Source organism: Dryobates pubescens, chromosome 23 (assembly GCF_014839835.1).
Source record: "Dryobates pubescens isolate bDryPub1 chromosome 23, bDryPub1.pri, whole genome shotgun sequence".
Classification (NCBI taxonomy): domain Eukaryota; kingdom Metazoa; phylum Chordata; class Aves; order Piciformes; family Picidae; genus Dryobates; species Dryobates pubescens.
Genome location: NC_071634.1, coordinates 16,655,717 through 16,679,076, shown reverse-complemented (window position 1 = coordinate 16,679,076; position 23,360 = coordinate 16,655,717). Strand labels below are relative to the sequence as shown.

The window sequence follows — 23,360 nt, the reverse complement described above, 5'->3', positions numbered from 1 at the left end:
AGGACGCGTAGCCTGAGCAAGAAATGGACTGCACAGCAACTGCTTTTCACTGACACAGTTACTCGTGTAACCTCCAGTTCCCTCTGGCTAATTTTATTACTGTTCAATAAGCAAGAACAGTGGAGCACAACAAGGTTAGAAAATCTTAATGGTTCTTTATATAGTAGATATATAGAGATATATATAAACCTTGGTGTGAGCAGTAAGTACAAAGATTAGTTGTAACAAACTTAGCAGCGCAATTGTTAACGCGTGCCAGTGGTAGGGAGTGCTCATGCAATTAATTTAAGGAAACATCTGCTTTTCTTTTGAAAGTCTGACTTTTATTTTGCTACAGCCAGAAATCTTTTCTTTTTTTCAATTTTATTTTCACTTTAAAGCTTTTTTTTTTGCTAAGGTTTAAAAATAAAAAGGACACATCTCTTCAGAGATAGTAAATCACCACACACATTAATTCTGTCAGAGATGAATAAGGAAAAAATCTGTGTGGATGTTTGCACCTCTGGATGGCTGCAGAGGAATGCCTGGGATCTGGGTGAGATTTGAGATTTTTCTTTAGTTTTCTCTCATAAATCTGCATCACAACCCACTGCAGTGAAACTAAAGCCTATGCTGGATTCTGGGCTGTAGAGTGGACTTGGGACTGTATTTATCTATTTGAAACTCTTTCAGCCACAAGATTTGGTGCTGCAGTAACCCAGCTGCAGTTTGCTCAGAGCACTGCCTCTGTGCCTGGGCTGCAGAAAGCTGAAGGTGCGAGGAAGAAGCAATGTCGTTCTGCTCTGAGGTGCTGGGAAAGAAATTTGAGGAGAAAGAGTAGTGCCTTCATGGAGACCCTGCTTGTCAAAACAAGGCTTCCTTTGCTTCTTTAAGAATGGGCAAGCTACTGAGTGCAATTTATTCAGCACATAGAGGGCTCACACATATTTCAGGTAGAGACAAGCACATCTGCTGCTAGGGGCTGAGGTGTGGTGCGGTGTGGTACATCCCAAGAGCAGTTTGCATTGCACCTGCTTCCATCCATCCAAATTTTAGGTCTCTAAATCAGTCTCTGTTTTCTACATAGTTAATGAAGATAAATCAGCACCTCAGGAGATAACCATTCCCTCCTAACCACTGCACAACTTGCATGGGCTATGAGGGGCAGGAAATGGCACAAGAAATCCACTGACTGGGGGTAGGTCTAGATTACCAACTGTCTAATTCTTTTACAGCTAGGGCCAGGTGAAATGCAACCAGTGCGCAGTATACAGTCATTCCTTCAAATGAGAAAGCAAATTACCAATGTTGCTACCATAATCAAAAGTTCTGTATACCCTTGGCTTTCAGATAGTGTGTTAATGGATGAAAATCATGTAATGTTGTAAAGATGTAATACATAATGCAAAGCAAACTCAGATTTCTAGAAAATAGCTTGGAAAAAAAAAATCAGGATTATATTGTGTGTATATATCCTTAATTCACTGCCAAGACAAATAAATTTGATATTATGGGAATTACAGCTGCTTAATTCAAGAAATAGAATTAGGCAACTTCATTGTGAATAAGTATTAGCTGGAGGTTGCATTTTGATGAACTTAACTGAAACAGCAGTAATGAAATGTTATATATTGCTTGAAAGATTATTTCACTTTTCATTCATGAAAGAAAAATGTTTCATTGAGATGATCACGGATTTCTACTCACTTCCTCCAGATTTCCAGTTCTGCCACACCAATTACTCAAAAACAGTGGAGGAAGAGAGCTCTCTTTTTCTTAAATTAAAGTTTCAAATTTTTTTTTTCCTTCACTGAGAAGAGGCCAGTGCAGGAAATCAGTTGATGGTCTGACTATAGCCATCTGTTTTGATCATAAGGCAGTGAAATGGGACTTGTGGTACTTGGAGCTGCAGAGCTGGGGAGGTGTGGAGCCACGCAGGTCCATCAGCCTTGGTGAGGGCTTCTCTTGGGGAGACATCAGCACAGATGCACCCAAATGCACAAGCTCACAGTGGAAATTTGTGTCTATCAGTAGAATCATTTTGGTTCATGGCTTAAAGCACAAAATGAATCCAGGAGTCTGATCCAGGAGCAGGGACCTAAGTTGGACCAGATTGTGCAATCTGTCCATTCTTCGGAAGAAATAACCTCACCTGCTCCATCAGGGACTGTGCTACAAGAGGAGTCAAACCAGGAATATTAGGTGACTAAACAGACTCATTTTTTGGCTAAGTAGTCCTGTTTGTCCAATGGTGTAATGCCAGTAGCAACTCTTATCTATAAGACCATCCTTGAGGGTCAGCTAGGGTGGTTCCTGTGAAAGGTGTTCTGTAGCTCCTTCCATAATTTGTTCTCTTGAGGCTGGGGCCATTCTCAGTGCACAGATACATGCACACATATGTTTATGTATACATATGTATATATATCTCCAATATATGCCACTAGACACCATTAATTTTATTTTTAACTGCCTTGTTAATTGCCTCCATTTGTCTATCTGCATTCCATCTACATACTTTTGGAAAGGAACACTGCCTAATAAGGCTAAGTACAAAGAGAGGCAAAGCAGCACAATGTATGACTGCAAAAGGATGCCAAAAAATTAATCCACGAGAGATTTTTAATTTCAGATAAATCAGCTGACCAGGCTGGCCAGAGGCTCTGCTCTGCCCCATTACAGCATTGCTACAAAGTTCAATGAGGAGGCAGGAAAAACACTGGGCTACACATGTCCTAGGAAAAGAGGTTGAAAAAAAAATTACATAAATGCTGTCTTTTCAAAGTAATATGATGAAAATGATACTGTAATTCTGAAGACTTCTGATGAACATTTTATCCTCAAAGAGCACTTAATTCACAAAGGCACATCTCTCTAGCACAGTAACCCAAAGCTTGGAGGAACAATATGAGAATCTGCAAAGACTTTGTAGTATCACCAGAGAGGTCTAAATATGAAGACTGTAAGCATGAACATCTTTGGAACAAACTTGTCTTTGGGATCTCAGAGAAAGCACTTTCCCAGAGCCTGGTTTTCCAGTGATTTCATCAAGGAGGTGATTTGATCAAAAGCTGAAGGAAAGCTAGTGCAATGCTGAAGTGATAAAAACACAAGGAAGAGATTGTAAAGCCATTGAAGGGTGCATCAGGGGTATCTTCAAATCTTTAAATACTTTTTCCCTTAATAATAGACATTCAGCAGAACAGAGCAATTATTTCCCTCTACAGATCTGAATAGAAAGGTTTCGTACATGGGAGTAGATAGATCTTGTTAAATAAATGGGATAGTGCCACATGTTGTAAATACAGACAGATAAAATCAAAAGAAACATCATTTGCTACTTACCCCTGAAGAGCCATGGTAGCAGCACTCAAAAGTGAAGTGGAATTGTTGAATGCTGAGCTTGTATGAGATGCAGTACAGACCTCAGACTTTAGAGTAACTGTCAGTGTAGGTCTCTGAGCACTCCTGCAGAAACCAACCTCCTCCCACCATTTATCTGCAAAGCTGTAGCAATTTGGGGTGATCTAGGAAAGCTGTGTTGAGAAGCCACCTGGTGCTGTTTGACTCTAACAATTATTTCAATTCAGAAATGCTAGTGCAAAGTTCCACAGTGTGTTGTAATGAGCAAACAAACAAGTCCATTCTTATATACAGGAGCTGGAACAAAGCCTTGAAGTCATCACTGAGAATTGTTGCCCGCTTTATGACCAGGGATTGGAAATGACATTTAAAATACTGCAGCCAGCTATGAATTTAATCATAGAGCAAACATCTGGAAAGGAAGAAAAAGAAATCATAGCCCTCTTCAGTTGCCAGGTATGGCCCTGTACTATAGGAAGAAGGGGCTGGTAGAAGTTTGTTAGCTACAGGTACCCAATCCCATACCTTGGACTGGCTGATGCACCACCCCAGATTCAAGGAAATGACAATTTCCTTCAAGTTGAAGTGGTCCCTGATTGTATCTGAATGGTGCCAAGCCTGGAACATTTTGGATCCCCAGGCTGGTTTCCACCCCTGGGAAGGAGCCAGGGTGGTATGGAAGCACTGTGGACCCTATAGCCTTGGGGACACAGGATACCTGCACAGCCCTTTCAGAAGATACTAATTTAGTGTGAATGAAAAACAGGTGCTGCTGCTTTCTATCTTTTAACTGTTTGAGGGCTTATTGGGTTAAACTTAGAGGGTCTGAATCTGCCTGTTACCAACATCCTATAGAGTACACAAGCCTGTTTTGAATAACTGTTTAAGGAGCAATTATTTCTTTTTTTAGGCAGCCCCAAATTCAGTTACCATGGCTGCAAAAAGATAGAAAATAGTTTTGTGAAGAATGATTAAGGAACACTCAAATTACCAGGAGTAAAGCAGGTACTGCCTATCTCCTGACCAGTCCACAAGCATGCTGTGAATGATGGGGGGTGGTCATGCCCACAGAGCAGAAGACATTTCCTTTGACTCCATTCATGATGGTGATGGCAGGGAGGAAGTCCCTGCAGTAACATCAGCCAGGGTGCAAGAGGAATCAGAGCTTCTTGCTGGCCTGTGAGAGAATTAATTCTTCCACAAGGAGGATGTAGATAAAGCCTATGGCCTTGTTTGGGGACAAAACTACTATGGGAGTTTATGTTTTATTGCAACAGATGAGTTTCTTAGTGACAAATGCCAAGTGAAGAGTCTCCATGCACATACATATTGTAGATATACTGAGATGCATGTATGCATTCATGCACACATGTAACCATGCTTACTTGCTGTGCATGTAGGTGGGTGCACACACTGGCTGAAGAACAAGCATGGCAGCAGGTTACTGGTGAGCAAATACACCTTAAAAGATTACATGTGAAACAAGTTCTCCAGCCCTACTAAAGGAACCAAAGACCAGTATGACTTTCAGTTTGACCAAAGGAATAGTTTCCTTGGTATGACCTGAACCTGTGTGGGTAAAATGGAACAAGGAAAGTAGTGCATAATGTTTCTCTCTGCATCAAATAGTTCTAAAGGCCAGATACTGCTCTTGGCTGTATAAAGCAATAAAGGCAGACAAAACCAGAAGAAAAAGAGAACATTTGCTATTCATCCAAGAAAAGCCACTCTAACAGGACTTGACAATCCATTTCCTCATATTCAGAGGTACTTGAATTGACAATATTAGTTCTGTAGCACAGGGCATAAACTTCAGGGCTGACCATATCCTTGCTTTACTATGGTCTCATTATGAGCGAAGGCTGTGACTAATTCTTCTAGAGACTCACCACTAACCAGCATAAAACCAGACAGATTTCCATGCCCTCTATTGCCATGGATTTTGCTGAGCTCTTCAGATAATTGCCCTGTTCAGTTAAACCTCATTTTCTTTAGCATTTTGGAGTGCTGAACATCTTCTTTTGATGTCTTGTAGGACTGTCCCACACACATTGTGGCACAGAAAAACACAACTCTAAATCTAAATAGGAATAATGAAATCCCATAATTAACATTTCTATAAGAGAGTGAGAATAGCATCTGTGTGTTAGATGCAATAAACACAAATAAGTCAGAATCATCTCCAGTCTCGTATTAAGACGTGAATCATCTATTTATTACTTTGAGTATAAATGTTCCATTGCTATTTGCACAGTGATGAAGAGTAGTTTTCAGAGAATAAATCTGTTTCTTAATAGTGCAAAGAATGAGAAGGATGGAGAATAAATGGGAGTTTAAGGGGATGCTAAAGTTCTCCCATGAGCTTGGATGAGATTTATGTGCAATGTGAATAAAAAATGTATATGCCAGTGCAGGATTCACTTTGTTGTTAGTTCCTATTCCATTTGTCTAGCCTAACTGTATTCTTTGCCTCCCAGACATAGAGTGAGTCTGGCATTGTTGAGCAAGTGAGGGAATAAACTGCCAGTCAGCAGCTATTTGTGGAAGCTTAACCTCATCCGATCTCATCAGGCCCAACATTGTAGAGCAAGACCAGTGCCATGAGATTCAGAGCAAAAGCATAAACAGCAACCTGCAAAGCTTCTTCTGCTAGGAAGAGGTATCCTAGGAGGCTTGCTGCAGAGCAGTCTTGTTATTGCCATACCTTCTCCACTGTTAAATGAATACCTCAGTCCTTCAATTATATATCAGCTTTCATACAATGTCAGCAGCTTAGCAGCACAGCACAAGTAAGAACTGGTGGGATTCTGATCTATGGCTGATAAGCCTCTCTGTACAGTTTCAGAACTATGAGGCTTCATGCTTGATGCTTCATGTCCATCCCCTGTCCACTCCCATTAAGGTTTCCACAAAATCCTCACTACAGTTGCTCAGCTGTAAATGTGCAAAGGTCCGAATCTGAAGCTTCTGACACCTTATTAGTTAGATGGACATCATCTGGGTGGCTAGGAAATAACACCAACACTACTGAGCCATCAAAATGGAGGATTCCACTTGGGTTACTTTCTCCTCATTCACTGAGGGAATGAGACTTGGGCACTTCTGCCTCCTGCCCAAGTTGTTTCTACCATGCTCCCATTGCCCACATGCTCCTTCTACCTCCTGGCTCCCATTCCCCAGTAAACTCCTGATTCTGTTGGTCCATTTCAGCAAAATTTGGTGACAAGGTAGAAGGCTTCAGCACACTGTGAGCTAGCATAACATGCTTTATTTTGTGAAACCAGGGGGAGAAGTGGAGGCAGAGACACTGTCCTTTATCGCTGCGGCAGAGCTGCCACCGCAGTATTATTACAGATCAGAAAATCCACCCAGGAAAGTGCTGCAGTAAATCAGCCTGTGCATGATTTACAGCCCAAGGAACTATTTGTGAAAAAAAATAATTGCTATTTGTTAGCTGCAGAACTATGCCAGATGTTGGACTGGTGTACAGCAGCTGTTACACAAATGGCGTCCCCTCACGGTGCTATGGCCACCCTCCCTCTGGGTGCTTGGGCTCCACTAGGCCCCTGGCACCCCACAGAGAGGCTTATGCTTGCCTTGTGTTTGCTGAAAGGGGCCCCAGCACCCCACAGAGAGTCTTATGGTTGCCTGAAAGGGCACACAGCAGCCCCTCAAGGTTTGCATAACTGTCATGTGTATCATGTGTCAGAGGGCAAAGCAGTGGCTGAGTCCATGACGTTGCTACCTGGCGAAGCTGGACCACACAACAGAGAACAAGATATTGCAAAACTTGGATACCCTGCTCACCCTTCCCAGGTCAGACAGGTATGAGCACATGCAGGTATGCTCACCCCATACTGCAAGTGAACTCCTTGCCCTGAAGTGAGGAACTGCATCCCTGCTTCCCACCAAGAGCTGGGACAGGTTTCAGCAAATCACTCACATAGCTGCCATGTGGTGAGAGCCAAGTCCCTCCCAGACCTTGCCAGCAGGCTGTCATGGGGCAATTCAGCAAAGCCACGGCTGGAGGTTCCTGGAGGAGCCATCACACTGTTCTCACACAAAACGTCAGCACATCAGAAGGAGCAATGGCAGCACTGCAGCAAAGCAGGGAAGCTTTGTACCCTCTGGCAAATAAGATACGTGAATAAATGGCTTTCTATCGAAATTCTGTTGTGTACAGATTTGTACCAAAGAATTGTTGTGATGTGCATCATTATGTCTCATTATGTGATTGCAAGTAACCTTTTGTGTAGCAGCCACCATCCACGTAACACGCTGTGTGACCAGTTTACAAAACCAGGCTCCTTCAGAAGGGCAAGTAATTAATCATTATTCAGCAACAGCACTCACCACTCCAGTCCTTGCTGGCACGAGTGTGCAACTCAGGGCATACCCAGCTACCACAATACATTATTCATGCAAGAGAAAGCGACAGTCAGCCAGGGTATTGTTCCAACAAAGGGTTAAAAAAGGCAAGCACTTGCTCGGGCTCTGAGCGTGCGGCTGATTTTTATTATTTGTTAATAAATTTACTGCCAACACATTGCATGAATAAGCACAGGCCTGAATTGCAAACGCAGTAGGGAAGAATTAGTCTAAGGCACCAATGTGTGTTTTTCATAATGCCAAAGTCAATAATCCGAGGACAACGAGAAGATCTCTCGACTGCCTTGCCTTGAAGGTAAAGCACAGAAACTTTATGGCTGCGATGATTTTATTGCTTTATCAAGCGCTAATTTAATAGGGAACGGAATGCACATTGTCAGAAATAAATTGTAGCAAATATTTTATTTGATTAGGAGCCCTAATAGCCATTTACATATTGTGCTCTTCAGGACATGGTTTTCTTCACACTTAGCTTTGGCTTTCATTTACACCACGTCTGGCTGACGATCCGTCGTGACGCAAAGAAGGCACATGAGATTATTTACATTTGATCACTGCCCGCTATTTGCACAAGCCAGGGTTAATGCAAAAGGCTGATGAGGGCTGGAGTTTAGCCACTGATTCTGTACCTGTTTTCTGTTCAGCCACTTCTGTCACAGAGCAGCTCTGTTCTTTACCAGCAAATATTGAAAGAAAATTGTCAGTATGCAAGACCTACTATCACCGTGTGCTTCACCGTGCATACATTCCCCCCCAAAAAGTACATTTCATCCCAGGTCTCACCATTTACCACATCTCTTGGTAGAACTTTTCCAGCTGGGGCTATTGGTGAATTTTATTTTCAATTGTTTTGCTTTATGTGGAATTGTTTTTCCCCCCACTAATTCAATTTGAATTTGAAGGAGCTTAACTCAACAGGCGCAGTCACGTCATTAAGATTATATTTTTATAAAACAGAATCAGAAATGCCCTTGTACAACTAAGACTTCAGAAGCACGTTGAAGGAAGCTGCAATAATTCAAGGGAACCTCAAAAGCCAAGTGTGTTTCCAGCAGCAGAACAAATACTTGTAACTTCACCAAAATTCGTCACTGAAGAAAGGAACACCTTTAATTTTGCTTTGGGTTCATAGAGTACTAAGCTTTTGGAGTGAGGCTGGTTGACTGGAAAAGAACCAGTGGAGGAATGAACGCTGATCAAGTGCAGTGCTCATGACTTGTATACATCTTCCACCCAGCTGCAGTTTCCACAACTGCATTGCACAGACACTGGCCATTCAGCAGAGCAAGATTAACAAGAAGGAGCAGTGGTGTAAGGAGAGAACAGCGACAGGAAGTGCAGAGGATATATTCACTTCCTCTCATGGAGGATTTCATTTTCCTCTGCTGAGACCAGTCTCCTTTGCCCTGAAGTGTTAACAAATATACCAGCTCCCAACGAAGACAGGTTGCCCTGTGTCTATCAATAGAATCTATATAGAATCTTTCCCCTTAGGGATTAATTCAACTTTTGATTCAATCTCTCTGAGCTTTAAATTATGATGTTACAAACCTCCAAGGAACTACTGTACTATTTGTGACCTTCTTTATTACTTTCTGCTGTTTGATAAAGCAGAGAAAAGTGATTTATAGTTTAGTTTGCTTGTGAACACGGAATATCAATGGTGAAAGTGTGGTTCGGAGGAAAGCAGGGGAAGCTGGCATTAGTTAAAGTTTAATACAGCAGTTTATTAATTAATGGTGAGGGACAATGGAATAACTGCATGTTAATCTTGAATGAGAAGTGTAATGTGAAGCGGTATCCATCAACCAGGGCATCTTGCAGTAGCTGGATTTGAAGTTTTTTAAGTCATTTTCTGCAAGGAAGAATTTTGTGCTTCACTTCCACTTCTCCTCCCTAAACCTCTGCCTCTTCCCCTTATGACTTGCTGGTGGTTTTGTGTTTTCTGCAAGCATTAAAGGTTAAAGGTGGTAAGCGAGGCCAAGGTTTTCCAAACAGGCCTAAAATTAGGCCTCGGTGTCTGTATTTGGATTCTTAGGCCCCAGTCCAGGAGTCTATTTTTATTCCAAGCAGCCGAGCACTTGACTTCAATGGATCTAAACCCACTCGTGCTTAAGTGCACTGCTGAATCAGGCTGGACTTAAGCACAAATGTAAATGCTGTGCTGAATTGGAGTTCTAAATATGTGGCTTGATTTTCAAAGCGCCGAGAGCCTGCAGGTCTAATTGGAGTCAATGGGAGCCGGGAGGTGCTCAGCGCTTCCGAAAATCAGGCCACTCGCTGAGGTGCCTGACCCTGATTTCAGGTGCTCAGCCTGCACCGCTCACCGTGGAGAAAATGGCAACCCAGGAGAACAAGTGATGGAAGGAGTGATTCCTTAATAAACAAGATCCTGATTTGAAGCAATAAACCACAATAACAGAAAAACAAGGGGATGGTAAGGCAGAGAGCACTTTTTGCTGGAAATCTAATAGAGTGCTTTGTTATGAGCATCAAAGTGCTATGCAAAAATTCTACATGAATAAACCACATTAAAAAGCCTGGTAAATGAAGAAGTACTGGGCTAAATTCAGGCCCTCTGGAACAGCAGCCACCGCTGAAGTACGTCAGGGACAGATTTGTCCCAATACATTTGGAGTGTTAATTTGATCAGGAGCAGCAAGTCAAGAACACAAATCCCACACAGCAAAGTACTTCACTCTACCTGCATTGCAAGCACCAAGCACAACAGTTTGGATTAGGAAATAGTAGAAATGCAAAAGCTGAATGCTTTTGCAAGTGAAAGCAGTATCTTTACAAACAGTTAATGTTAGAACAGAGATGACGTGGAGGCTAGGTGCCTTGAGGAAGGCAAGTTTACAAATGCATTCAATAATCCTCCATACCTAAAGGCCACAGCCAGGCTGCCCATCAGCTGCTGCTCACATCATGCTTTGGGTAGCTTCTGAGGCACACATCAAGATGAGAAGACACTCATTAGTTTTGTGCTGTTAGCCCCCAGAGAAGGCTGTTGACACAACACGACAGGCCTACAGTGGTACATCGTCTGCCTGTGAACAAACCCCAGGCAAACGAAAGAAAAGCAATTTCTTTCCCTTTTTATGTGCATGTAAAGGAGAGGGCTGCGAGTACCTTTTGTCAGCCCTGCTGTTGCCTGCCCAATGGCAATGCTGGTATGGCAGCCCACCATACTGCACCCTGTACCATCCAGAAAGCATTCAGAAAACCCCGTGTTTGTCCAGCCACCAATCAGTCTGATCCTCTCAGCAGAGAAGAGAGGCTGGTGAAGGCCTCTCATGATAGTGCTTTTCTCCTAGCATAGGTATTTATCATCTCAGGATAACCATTTCTGAAATTGTCAGTCTCTACTACCTGCACCACTTAGATCCAAGCATGGCCACACAGAAAAACCATTACATTCCCCACACTCTTGAGCCAGTAACTCTTCCAACTCCACTGAGCGTTGTTCAAAAGCTTTCCTAGAAGGTTTATGTCAGCCTTTCAGCAGCCTTGGGCACTCACAGCAGAAAGGCAGACAGCCCCTTTCTACCATTAAACACACTAAAACCAGTGGTTCTGTCCCCTGCCCAAAGTGCAGTAATGCAGGTGTGATCTGGACAACCACCAAAAATCAATCACGACCAGAGAAAGAGCAATATAAAACCCAGTACACAACCAGTCTGGGGGAGAAATGGGGTGATGGGGAAACCTGTCACTTGTGATAAAAAAGAGAAACAGAAATGGATTTGAAACATTCGTTTCCCTTTATTTGCTCAGTGAGGCTGATGTGTACTGCACATTAAAAAAAAAAAAGAAAGAAAGAAAAAAAGAAAGAAAAAAGAAAAAAAGATAAAAAAAAAATCACAGGAATTTTCATACAATGAATTAAACCACAAAAGTACATGTAGAATTAATTGGCAGGTGGAAACCAGCCCACAGCTTGGGCTTTGCTAGTATCTCGCTTTCCCTGTTCAGCATAGTCCAACCAACAGCTTTACATGTTCACCTACGGCACAAATCTTACAGTAGCTCCATCAGGTCAGTGGTTCACATTATTGAGAAGGTCTGTCACACAGATACAAATTTAGGATCATCACATTATATTACATGGCTATTCTAGGTCATTTAGAGATCAGATCTTAAACTACAGTGATTGAAGCTCTCATTACAGCCATCAAAACCGGACACACGATCATTACCTACTGTAAGCTTACATCTCAAGGATGAGAAGGTGTGGTTGGTTTGCTTGGGCTTTTTTTTTCTTTTTTTTTTTTTTCCAACTGACCCAAGTATTAAACCCCAGAGGCACAAACTTTCCTCTCAGCCAAACTGCTTTTCAGAATCGTTTAGCACAGGCATTTGTCTCCAATTTTAGGCTCCCTCTGTTTGGATTTGGATGATTTTTACATTCTGCAGGAATTACTTTGTTCCAGCTCTAGGAAAGACCGTAGCTTCTAAATATCGGTTCTGTTACCTGCGTTGTGGATGTGGTACTTACCGCAGCATGAAAGCAACAGTACAATCTTCATCTAAAAGACACAGGGAGCTATGCTGCTATTTGCCTCCGGTGACAATGTGCTACATGTGCTAATGTGAAATGTTCTTGGGGAAGGGGAAAAAAAAAAGAGAAGAAAAGGAAACACCAAGTTTCTGTTTGGCTCGGGTACCTACTACAGTGTCTACATAGGACAGAAACAGCTTTATTCAGCAATCCTAGCTCGAGTAATTTCATATGGAATTTTTAAACCCACAGAGGAAAGCCATCTTCAAGATTAGAATGTTTACCAGGCCAGTGAAAAAAAAAAAAAAGGCAAAAACCCAACTGACTCATGTCATTATGCCTGCTTGCTGAAAAAGAAATAATCCCTCCCCCAAACCCCACACCAATTTGTTCATGTCAGCAATCTAGGGCAAAAGAGAATGTATTTAAAATTGAATCACATCAATTTAAAGGCAAAAATTAGGTAATGCATCTGGTCCTTGAACACATAATTATGATATACTAAATACTGATTTCTTAAAAATAATTTATTGCTTTTAATATTTCTTTTTTTTCTTTACAACAGAAGATACTCAAAATCCAGAAAGGAAAACTGTAAACTTTTAGTTTGGCATTCACACAAAGTTAAAATTACCTGCATTTTCAACCTACAGAGCAACAACAAGAATTATGCAGGTTAAAGAATATTACAGTCGGAACGCAGAACCTCTGAAAAAGTTCTTGATCTCTTTTTTTTTTTATCCTTTTTTATTTTTTTTAATTTTTTTAAATTTTTATTGCTACCTATCTACTGAGAAAGAAGAAGCCAAAAAATCAAGCAAGCATCCGACAGGACAGACAGTGGAATCTCTCAGAACACAATATGCTGGTGATAAAATGAATGCAGCCATCAAAATCAACTGCACTGGCGTGAGTGTGGAATCGGTTTTCTCAGATGGGGAGTGGGAAAGGAGATTAAATAGTTGGGTGTGCCATACCTTTAGGAGGAGTCATGAATGCCAAACAGTAAGAGAATACCCACTCTATACATTCACAAGCAAATTCCAAACTGTGCTGATTCGGACTGGAGACTCAGAGTTCAGATGAAATTCTGATGCTCGGACTAGCAGTAGTTTACTCTTGTGGCTTTTTTTATTTTTCCTCTTTCCTGAAGTTCCTATTGAATTTAGCAGAAGCAATGTCATCAGCAACAATGTCATGGGCACATCTGAGGCCATGCTAGTGCATAGTAAAACAAACAAAACAAAACAAAACAAACAAACAAAAAAAAAGAAAAAAATAAAGGAAAAAGAAAAGAAAAAACCACAAACAAGAACCCACTGCTTCTGCAAAAGCTGAATTTCCACACAAAGCACTTACTCCAAACTGACAACCATCATGCATCCTACATATAAAATTTCCACTGGCCTTTTTATTATTTTAGTCATCTCATAATTTATAATAAATAGGATAATTGTAACTGATAAATATGTCTCTTTAGTAAACAAAGGAATGAAGGATTGGTATTTGTACAGGATGCAGAACTGTAAAAAATATAGATAAATACCATCATTAAACTCTGCCAATGAAAAGATTACTGGCTTCAAGAACAGCGTTTAGACACAGAATTACTGTAAAAATCATACTGTACTTAGTACCTCAGCGTATTTTTTATCAAATTAAAATCACAAAAATTAAAACAAAATAGCATTTTAAAAAGATTTTTGACCTCTAGTTCCAAAACTACTGTCGATACATAAAATAAAAACATTTCTTAATGATCACCCATTTGAGAGACTTTACATAAAATCATTATGGTATCTCCTAGAAAAATTTAGATGAGAAAAATTTTTTCATTCCCCTAACAAATTCAGTGTATAAAACCGCAAAAGAAGATCAAGCAATGAAGAAAAATGTGGAAAAATACTGCAGAAGTGGTTAACACCTTTTTGTGGGCTAGGATAGCTCTTGACAAAATTCTTGTAGAAGCTCACCAAAGAAGGGATGAACGCGTGTAAAGCATTTTGGCGCTCGGGCACACGCACACGTACACACACACACACACCCCCCCCTCACCCACACCAGTTTCTCTCTCTTTGCCTTTTTTTTTTTACAATCAAATATATATAAGCGTTAAGTTCAGCTTTCTACATATGTTAGTGTACAATAATTGTTTCACCTCATATAATTACATTTGAGTACTCTTAAGAAAAATTCAGCAGTTTTTGAAAAGAAGGCTGCATTTACAGTGCATAGCTGTAACAAAACCAAAGAACATCGTCATACGTTATGTACATAAATAAAAATACTCCATTTAACATTTGTAAATACTCCACTACTTTAGAGAATGTAGCAAACAAACTATCTGTGCACACACCCAGATAGTTACATCCAACTCTCATTAATAATGTAACATCACGTCCGCTCATTAGAATAAACCGCTGAACAAGCTGCACATTTGACCATTAACAAGGCTTTGAAAATTCTGCTGTGGAAGATCAACGTTGTAGACATTTACATGGGTGTCAGAATTAAAAGATGAAACTTCAAAATGTTAGGGAAGCTTGAGCCTTTCATTTTCTCTTCTGCAAGGACTGGAAAAAAAACCAAACACAACACACACACACACAAAAAAACCCCAACAACAACAAAATAAACCCAAAACCAAACAGAAAAAAAACCCAAACCCAAAACACAAACAAAGGAGGTAAAAAAAAAGAAGGTCTTAAAAACAAAGCTGGAGCAGATTGTAGGCTTCTGGGAGCTGTGGTTTCTTCTGGATTGTCATATTATCACCATGGTGTGAGAAGAAGCTTAATCTTTAAAAAAAATAAAATTGCAATGTCTGATTCCCAGACATCAGCAGCTGTAGTTCTCAAATTTGGGTTGGTTTGTTTGTTTGCTTGGGTTTTTTGTTCTTTTTTTCCTTTTTTCTTTTTTTTTCTCCTGTTAAAATGCAGTATGTACAGATTTTGCAGTTTGTAGTTGTTTGTGTATCTCTGTGGAACTGCTGCCATGTCTTGTGGTTTGCATCGAACTCGCAAGGAACTCCCGGCTCCCCCGCCACTGATCACCCGCGAAAGCAAAGCTGACACCCATGGACATGCGTGTGCTTACTGGACAGCCATCCTGCCCCTCCACTCGCTGAGCAGCTGTGTTCATGTAAACCATGGTTTTGAACAGAGAGTGTAAAGCAGAAGAAATTCCTAAGTATGACTTGTTAATTGTCCGTTATTGAAGGACGTGATGTCCGTGAGGTATTCGCCATCCCTCTGTTTTCCTCAGGTCTGATGCATGTTACCTACGCAGGCTCCGCTGTGCCTCTTTAAGTAAACTATCAAAATCCATGGAGTCGTACTTGCTTTTAGTGGAAGCAGGATCAAAATCATCCGAGTTTGAATCTGAAATCCAAAGGAAGTAGATTCAGACAAGATGCAAGAACCCCTAGTGAGTATTTATACTATCTCCTCTATACATCCTATGAAACAATTCACTTACAACCACAACCTTATGAGATGAGAAAAGCGTAGAAACGATCATCAGAGAAGCTTTAGGTATGGGCAGAACTTTGTGGTGAGGAGCAGGTCTTAACAAAAGAGGTAAACATCACCAGCAATGGGGAAGAATCATAGATTGCATGTACATATAGAGCAAGTCAACACAAAAGTTTCTCCAAGGACTTGAGCACCAACACATGCTATGTGTAGGTCTCAAAGGGGTCCCGATAATCTGAACAGATGCGTCTGGCAAAACCCCACCACCATTTTGCAACAGCTGTTTTGCAATAGCCAAGATTTTCTGTTCCTGAGAAAGGTACTAGGGGGATGGCTTTGTAGAAACCCAGGGCTGCCTGCAGGCAAGCGCACAGGGTACGTGGCTGCTTCTGCCTGCCCTTCCTTGGGGTCTTGTAGAAGTCACTACACCTCCCTGAACCTCTGGGTTTTGCTTCCACTGTGGGGCTTTTAAGGGGGTTTCTTGTTTAGAGTGTGAGCGATTCAGAGTGGGGACTCCGCACTGCCATACAAGCAATCTCAGGTGGGCTCCTCAGCCTTTTGCAGCATACGTGATAAGTCAGAGCAGCAACAATGGTCCAGCTCCTGTGACCTGTGGTACCTGCTTCTGCTTTGGTAGTTGCTCAGATACAGATGTCAATCTGTGCCTCGTGCAGAGGAGGGATTGTACGTTTGTGGCCATACAGCCCCAGTACGACAATTATTGACATGGCTGCAAGCACTGAATTTCCTTTTGGAGTCATCCCTGCTTAACACCAACTCTCTCCGGTTCCTGTGTCACAGCTCCTTTATGAGAGTGCCCTTTTCTTGCCATTTCCTGTGTTGAATTAATCAGAACTCCCCATCTACCACTATAAGACACACTGTGCATTAAATGTTCATTACAAGTTCTGTTAAGACAATATCTTCTCACAGAGGAGAGGTGTTAAACTTCCGACTACTATTTTCAAGTGTTTTCTTTCTTCTGTACTCAACCCAAGGCTGATTAATTCTCTCTGTCCTTGTACTAGCTCATGAATTTTAAAGTTCATCCTGCCATTTCCTTGTGTAGCTCTCTCAGCTCTATCTACTCTGCAAAACATAGGGAATGCAGTCTGAAGTACAGAAGCTCGAGCTGTCAGCAGGACAAAGTGAATATACCCTGCTCACAGATACTCTGGGAATCCCACTCGGTACGGAGAGACCTGCCAGGGAATACTCCCGGTGATGAATAATGTTCAAGAGGGTTCCCTTCAGACAACTTATTTTAAACCCCAGATTTTCTGAGATACAGACATGACCCTGACTTCCACTGCTGAAGATAAGTCAAACCAAGTCAAGACTTCAATCTGTTTTTACTGTTTTTATCAGCCTACATTTTGACAAATGCCTCACTACCTTTTGTATTTTCAACATCAACCTTATATCTCTTCAGCAGTCAATTGCCTTCTCTTAGCTTTACATTATCTACTTAGCCACTGAAGTGAATTATAGCATATTCATCGTGAACAATGCGTATCATCTTTATCATTTATTCTGAAAAGACATCAATTGGTTAGAAAAAAACAGATCTGTATTCACTTTCTGCATTGTACAAAGCCGAGGGCAGCGCACACAAGATTTCATTAGCACTGTGTTACAGGGTTATGAGAGATTTTAATGACTGTGGTCATTTATTCATAAAACCCCACAATATCTGATTAATATAGATTCAATGGCAAAATGTCCCTTGCTATTCAGAAAAGACTATCTCCCCCACCTTTAGTCTATTTATACAAGTATTAGGCAAGGTTTAACATCTAATGAATACTTTAAATTTTAAGAGGTAATTAAATAAGAGGCGAATTTATAATATAATGTTACAGAGGATGTTTTGGTAGTCTGCATGATCTCTTTATGCATATACTTAACATCAGTACTCCTGCTGTAAGATTTCAACATACTTGCCACAAGAAGCATCACACCCTGACCCAGAGGACAGAATGACATATTCCTGTCCAGACAGGTCTAGGACATACCCAGATGTGTTATCACAGCCTGTATGCAAATTGGGATTGGAGTTATCACAGCATACCGGGGTGTAGAGACTGGCTATACATACTGCCACCCATCAGAGGGACAGTGAGCACCACGAGATATGCCAAGTCCTCCACAGGCTGAAGCCTTTTACATCATGACTGGAAATCCCTGCAAGGTGACACCTTCATACACAGATGCTTATGCACAATTTGAGAACCACCGGTTGAGATTTGTGGCCTCTGCTATACTAAGGGTCAGATTCGGTCACAAGGCCTTCTGTCTTTCCAACCTGAGAAACTATGATTTGTGTTTAAGAAGTCTCTGGCAAGCTCTATGCATCTACAGCACAACTCATGGCAAAGTAAGAACCATATGAATTTTCTGGGTCAAGGCATTTTCTATTGCTCATATAAAGAAGTTTGCTATTAGAACCAAGCAGTTATCATATAGTAATGAATAGCAAAGTGTGCACTATCATTCTGACATGGAAATGTATTATTGAATATTGGGCATGGAAACAGGCTTTAGAATAATGTTCATAGACTGAAATACCTAAAAGAAGCCAGCTCAGATTAGAGCTCAAGTTTAGCACTTTCAAACTTCTTGCAGCAAGTGAACTTTAACTCCCCCACCAAGCACTTAAATAACACAAGCAGCAAACGAAAGAGAAGCAAACCCTAAACTGTCCCATTCTACAAGGTTCCAGTTACATGCTTTTAAGTCCCAGAGAGCAAAATCCCTACCTAGATCTGCATAGTTAGACTTGCACAATTGCTTGCGTCCACAGAAGTACAGCTCGAAGTCAGGCTCGTTCGACCTGCGCAAAGTGTATCCGTTTTCAAGAGCAGCGAAGGCGTCACAAGTGTAGCGGTAGGTGATGAAACCATAGCTGTCTCTGCAATTGGAAACACAGTTGTGGGAAAAGCCTGAAAGAGTTCATGCACATGTGTGTAACCCCCTCCTCCTGCAAGAAAGGACCTGCATGAGATCCAGCAGCAGACATGCCAGAAGTACTGCATCCATTCTCCCAAGCAGCTTGTGACAAGAAGAGAGGGCCAGACCTGAAGCTGCGCCAGGGGAGGTTTAGGTTTGATGTTAGGAAGCACCTCTTCGGGGAAAGGGGAATCAGACACTGGAATGGACTGCCCAGGGAGGTGGTAGAGTTACTGCCCCGGAGGTGTTTAAGGAAAGACTGGACGTGGCACTTAGTGACATGGTCTGGTCAATGTGGTGGTGTTGGGTCACAGGCTGGACTCGATGATCTCAGAGCTCTATTCCAGCCTCAATAATTCTGTGATTCTGTGATTTACCAGCATGATTGTCCTGACCTGCAGCTAAATACTTATTTCTGAGACAGAAAATCTCAAGATTAATAAATAAGGCTGAAAGAAAACAAATAAGGGTTTTGCACCCAGTTTGTCATCTGTCACAACACTTACACTGGTAAGTCCCACACCACTAATCCTACTGCCATCATTTTTTCCACGTGACAGCTCCCAAACAAGAAGCAATCTCAAAAGTTCATACCCATCATCCTGCAAATTTACTGCGCACTCCTCAATTTCACCAAAAACTTCAAACCGGTCCCTCAGTTCTGTGCGGGTTGTGTTGGGTCTGATTTTACCCAGATAAATCACACGGCGTTCTTCCTGTGGAGACAGCACCAGCAAGGGCAGATCTTCAACAAATGGGGGAAAGAGATGAGCCGATACATACATGCATGCAAATGCACACGCACAGATATGCAGACGATGCATAATTATAGTCTCAGCTGGAAGACTCACTGCCTTTTGTAAGTGAAACAGCTCTCTCCTGGAAAGCATCTAAGGTATTTCAATGGCACTACATTTGTCAGGGGGTGTGCTCCTGGAAGCTTTCACTGCTTGCTATACGCTGACAGACAGCAATCTTTGTATCATACTGCACCTTCTTCTCTTCCATACTTTCTACTACTTCCCCTCCAAGACTGTAAACTATTCCAAACCAGCAGCTTCCTTTCTTCTGCCATCTATACAGTATGAGGCGAACCCCATCTTAGTTGTGGAGCTCTAACAACCAACACAGTAATTGTACCACAGATACAACAAAATGTATTACAAACATAACATTATAAAATTCAGATGACTCAGTAGCTGATTTTTACCTCCAATCAGCTGTCCCCTAAAAATCCATGTCTTAAAATGCAGGGAAAACTGTAAGGGGTCCAGAAGATGACTTTTATAAAAGTCAGTATTTGGGGGGCAAAGGTGAGGCAGTAGACTACATCCTGGGGTCACCATTACCTTTTGGTTTCTTCATTAAAAAACCACCTGATTGAAGTCCCTGATTTCTGCAGGCTAGAGTGCCATCTGCATTTTCCTTTGTCACTTGGAGCATAAGACCAAAGATGCTTTTTAAATAATCAAGTCATGGTTACATCCTTTCTCCATGAGTGGAAATGCTCAGCAGAATGACAGAAGGACTAAGAAAACCTGAGAGAGTCACTTAAGGAATTTTTGGATGCACACCTTACTGAGGGCAGAGAGCCATTTAGTGAGCTGCAAGCAAAGCAGAAGGCAAAAGATCTTCAAAACACTGACTTTAAAGTGACCAGGGCAAAGAAGCACCAGCTCCCACACCATGGCTTGGGTGCCCAGCCCTCCTGTCTCAGATTGCCTCTGGCCTGAAGAAGCCTGGCACTACTGGCCCTGCTGCTCATCCCTTACACACACGCACATTTGTCCCTTAAATTGAACCACCACCACCACATTCTCAGCTGCCGTAAATCTGTCAGTCAGTGGAGCACTGTCAGTTTAAACCATCAGCTTTGGCACCTGAGACCTGCATAGAATTTCGGTGCTGAATGCTGAAGGAGCTATACTGACTGCTGAGAATTCATGACTGTCGTAACCTGGAGGTGCCTAAAGGCTAATGGCACCTCAACTGTGTGATGCAAGAGACTCTAGGGACCTAAATATAGACTTCCATTCCTGATCAGAAACATCCTAGCCTGAAGAGACAGGCAGCTTATAGTGTTACAACTCAGATATAGCACTAAATATATTTTTTTCCATTGAGTCCCCACTAGTCATTTGTGGACCATGGACAACAGGATTGGGATCAGACCAACATGTACAAATAGAAATGATCCTGATACTACTTTACTGTTTTGAGCACTTTGAGATAAATGAAACATCCGAACTCTTAGTTATGGGGGCCCCAAAATCTTGACTCCCTCAAACTGTTTAATGCGAAATAAAGAAACCATTCCTGCAGCAGGAAGCTGAAACTAACATACCTGCTTCTCACTAGCACATTCAGTCAACTATTTTCACTGACTTCTTTCCTGGCCTTGAAATCTCAGGGGCTCAGATCCAATTAATCTAAGCTCCTGAGAAATGGTAGTGAGTTTAAAGCTCCCTAAGAAATATCCAAGAATGAAACACTCTAAGGTATGGCAGAAGAAATGACCACTAGAACCACCTGGGCTCTTTACAGCTCCCTGATCCGCCCAGTACAGTCCCTGGTTGTTCCACCAAAGCATGTACAGGCTCTCCTTAATCAATAGGATCACATGTCTCATTCAGACGCTTCAAACTACTGCCTCTTTTGATTATGTAAGGAAGCCAGGTGACTTCCTTAGTAGTCCTCTGTAGCTTTGCTGGGACAGACACTTCAATTTCTAAATGTTATGCCTAACAAAGTGCATGGTCCAAAAGCTGCCCTTGTTCTCTGCCATAGCAGTGCAGTCTGGAGAAGCTGGCATGGCTAAAAGCAGGACAAGTGTGCTCAGGTGTGGCCATAATTTTAAGAGTACCACTTTACAGACAGCTGCTGCTTTTTATCTGTCCCTGTTGTCCCTCAGTCCAGAGCCCTGACCCTCCTGACAGAGGAGTCTGGGCTTCGTGGAACTAGGGACTGTAGAGTACAAGCAACAGAAATCTGCAGTTCTTCCCTTTTGCCATTTTAATTCTGCTTACTTTCAGTATGGTTGGGTGCCATAAACTTCAAACCCAGGAAAATCTGCATATGCACAGTAATTACTTTTTCAGACTGTTTTACCAAATCAAGGATTTAACCGCACTGAAATACTTGATAAGAAACAATTCCACTGATACTTGCTATTGAACCTAAATGACTGACCAGATGGAGCAGAACATAACATAGCAGACTGTCTAATATACTTCAGCTGTGATAATACATCTCGACTGAAAAAACATAATGCTTCACTCACTGACATGGAGATTGTTATATTACAGTGTGATGGAAATAACTATTGCACGCTCTTCCGTAAGTCTGCCTGCATGCCTGCACAATTTTTCCTACTTCTATTTCCTCTAATAACCTTTATATCTCCAATATCCCTTTAAGACAACTGTAATAAAACAAAACTGAACAATTAGGAAAAAAAAAGGGGGGGAAGCCTGTTAAACTATCATTAAGGGAATAATTTAAACCTGCAAAATTAAGGAAATTCAGATTTGAAGCTGAAACGCACCATATGTCCTCCAGTGTGCACACATGAGGAGATGTGCTCAAGCACTTTTTTTTAAGCAGAGTGCCATGATGGTGTAAGATACTGGAGAACGCAGGATTCATGCAGCAATGTCATTGTTCTGGTTAACTTTGGTTTCTTTAAAGCAACTATGGAGAGCGCATTTACATTGACTGAGACACCTGCCTTTTAGTCCCTATTAAAAACAGCAGCTATAGAAGCCTAACAAAATGACAACATAGCTCTAAATGTTCAAGACCTTTATTTTATAGTAAGTTACATGCATAAGTCCATATCTGCATATTAAGTGTACTTTGCACTGGACTTTTTAAGAGGAGATGATATATGACCTGGAAACCTAGAGAATGACAGTGTGCTTTCAATTCAGCGTGGGCAGAGGGAACCTGCAGGAAACTCCAGAAGATACTGTTCTTATTTCCCTCCCAAGAGGGCAGATGATTTATTTTGCATCTTAAGATATAAGTGTAGTTCATTGCTTTGCTAGCTAAAATGGAAGAAAGAAGAGTTAGATTAACTCCCAAAATATCTTCTTTTGGTATACATAAAGCTTCTTCATATTCTTCCTCTTTCTTCCTTGCAGTAAAAACATTTTAATAGACAGATGTAGCAGAAAAACCTCAGTCTGAAAAGTCCTATTTCAAGTCTCAAATGAAAGTACTGAAGTATTAGAATGCCACAATTTGAGAACACAGGACCAGGATATGCCCTACACATCTACAAGTCAACAATAGGATCAGCCATCCTGTAGAACATTTATGCATGCTAATGTTCTTTTTGTTCTGCAAAGGCTTCCTCCAAAACTTCATTGTTTTCCCTTCCCCATTCTGAGACCTTTACCTCACAGGGAACCAAAGCACAGGTAGGCTGGCTGACTGCAAGTTCCATGCCTGTACTGCCTACCATGCCAAGCAACTTCTCTCTTCTAGTTCAAGTGTCGGGTTCTCACTTTGGCCACAATGACCCCATGCAGCACTACAGGCTGGGGTCAGAGTGGCTGGAGAGCTGCCAGGAAGAAAGGAACCTGGGGGTACTGGTTGACAGCAGCTGAACACGGGCCAGCAGTGTGCCCAGGTGCCCAAGAAGGCCAATGGCATCCTGGCCTGGCTCAGAAATAGTGTGGCCAGCCAGAGCAGAGAAGTCATTGTGC

General features: G+C 41.7%; 1 protein-coding gene across 4 annotated transcripts in view; it reads right to left on the bottom strand.

The window, feature by feature from the left end:
• Window positions 1–15,135: 15,135 nt before the first annotated feature.
• The window catches only part of PPARGC1A (PPARG coactivator 1 alpha), a 341,886-nt gene continuing 333,661 nt past the window's right edge, over window positions 15,136–23,360 (bottom strand). For all 4 annotated transcript variants that reach the window (XM_054172283.1, XM_054172284.1, XM_009904915.2 and 1 more), the window contains 3 exons: window positions 19,246–19,367; window positions 18,462–18,613; window positions 15,136–15,609 (listed from right to left, as the gene is read on the bottom strand). In XM_054172283.1, the coding sequence (XP_054028258.1) occupies window positions 15,506–15,609; window positions 18,462–18,613; window positions 19,246–19,367 (378 nt within the window). In that variant the 3' untranslated portion in view covers window positions 15,136–15,505. The remainder of the gene's footprint in view (window positions 15,610–18,461; window positions 18,614–19,245; window positions 19,368–23,360) is intronic.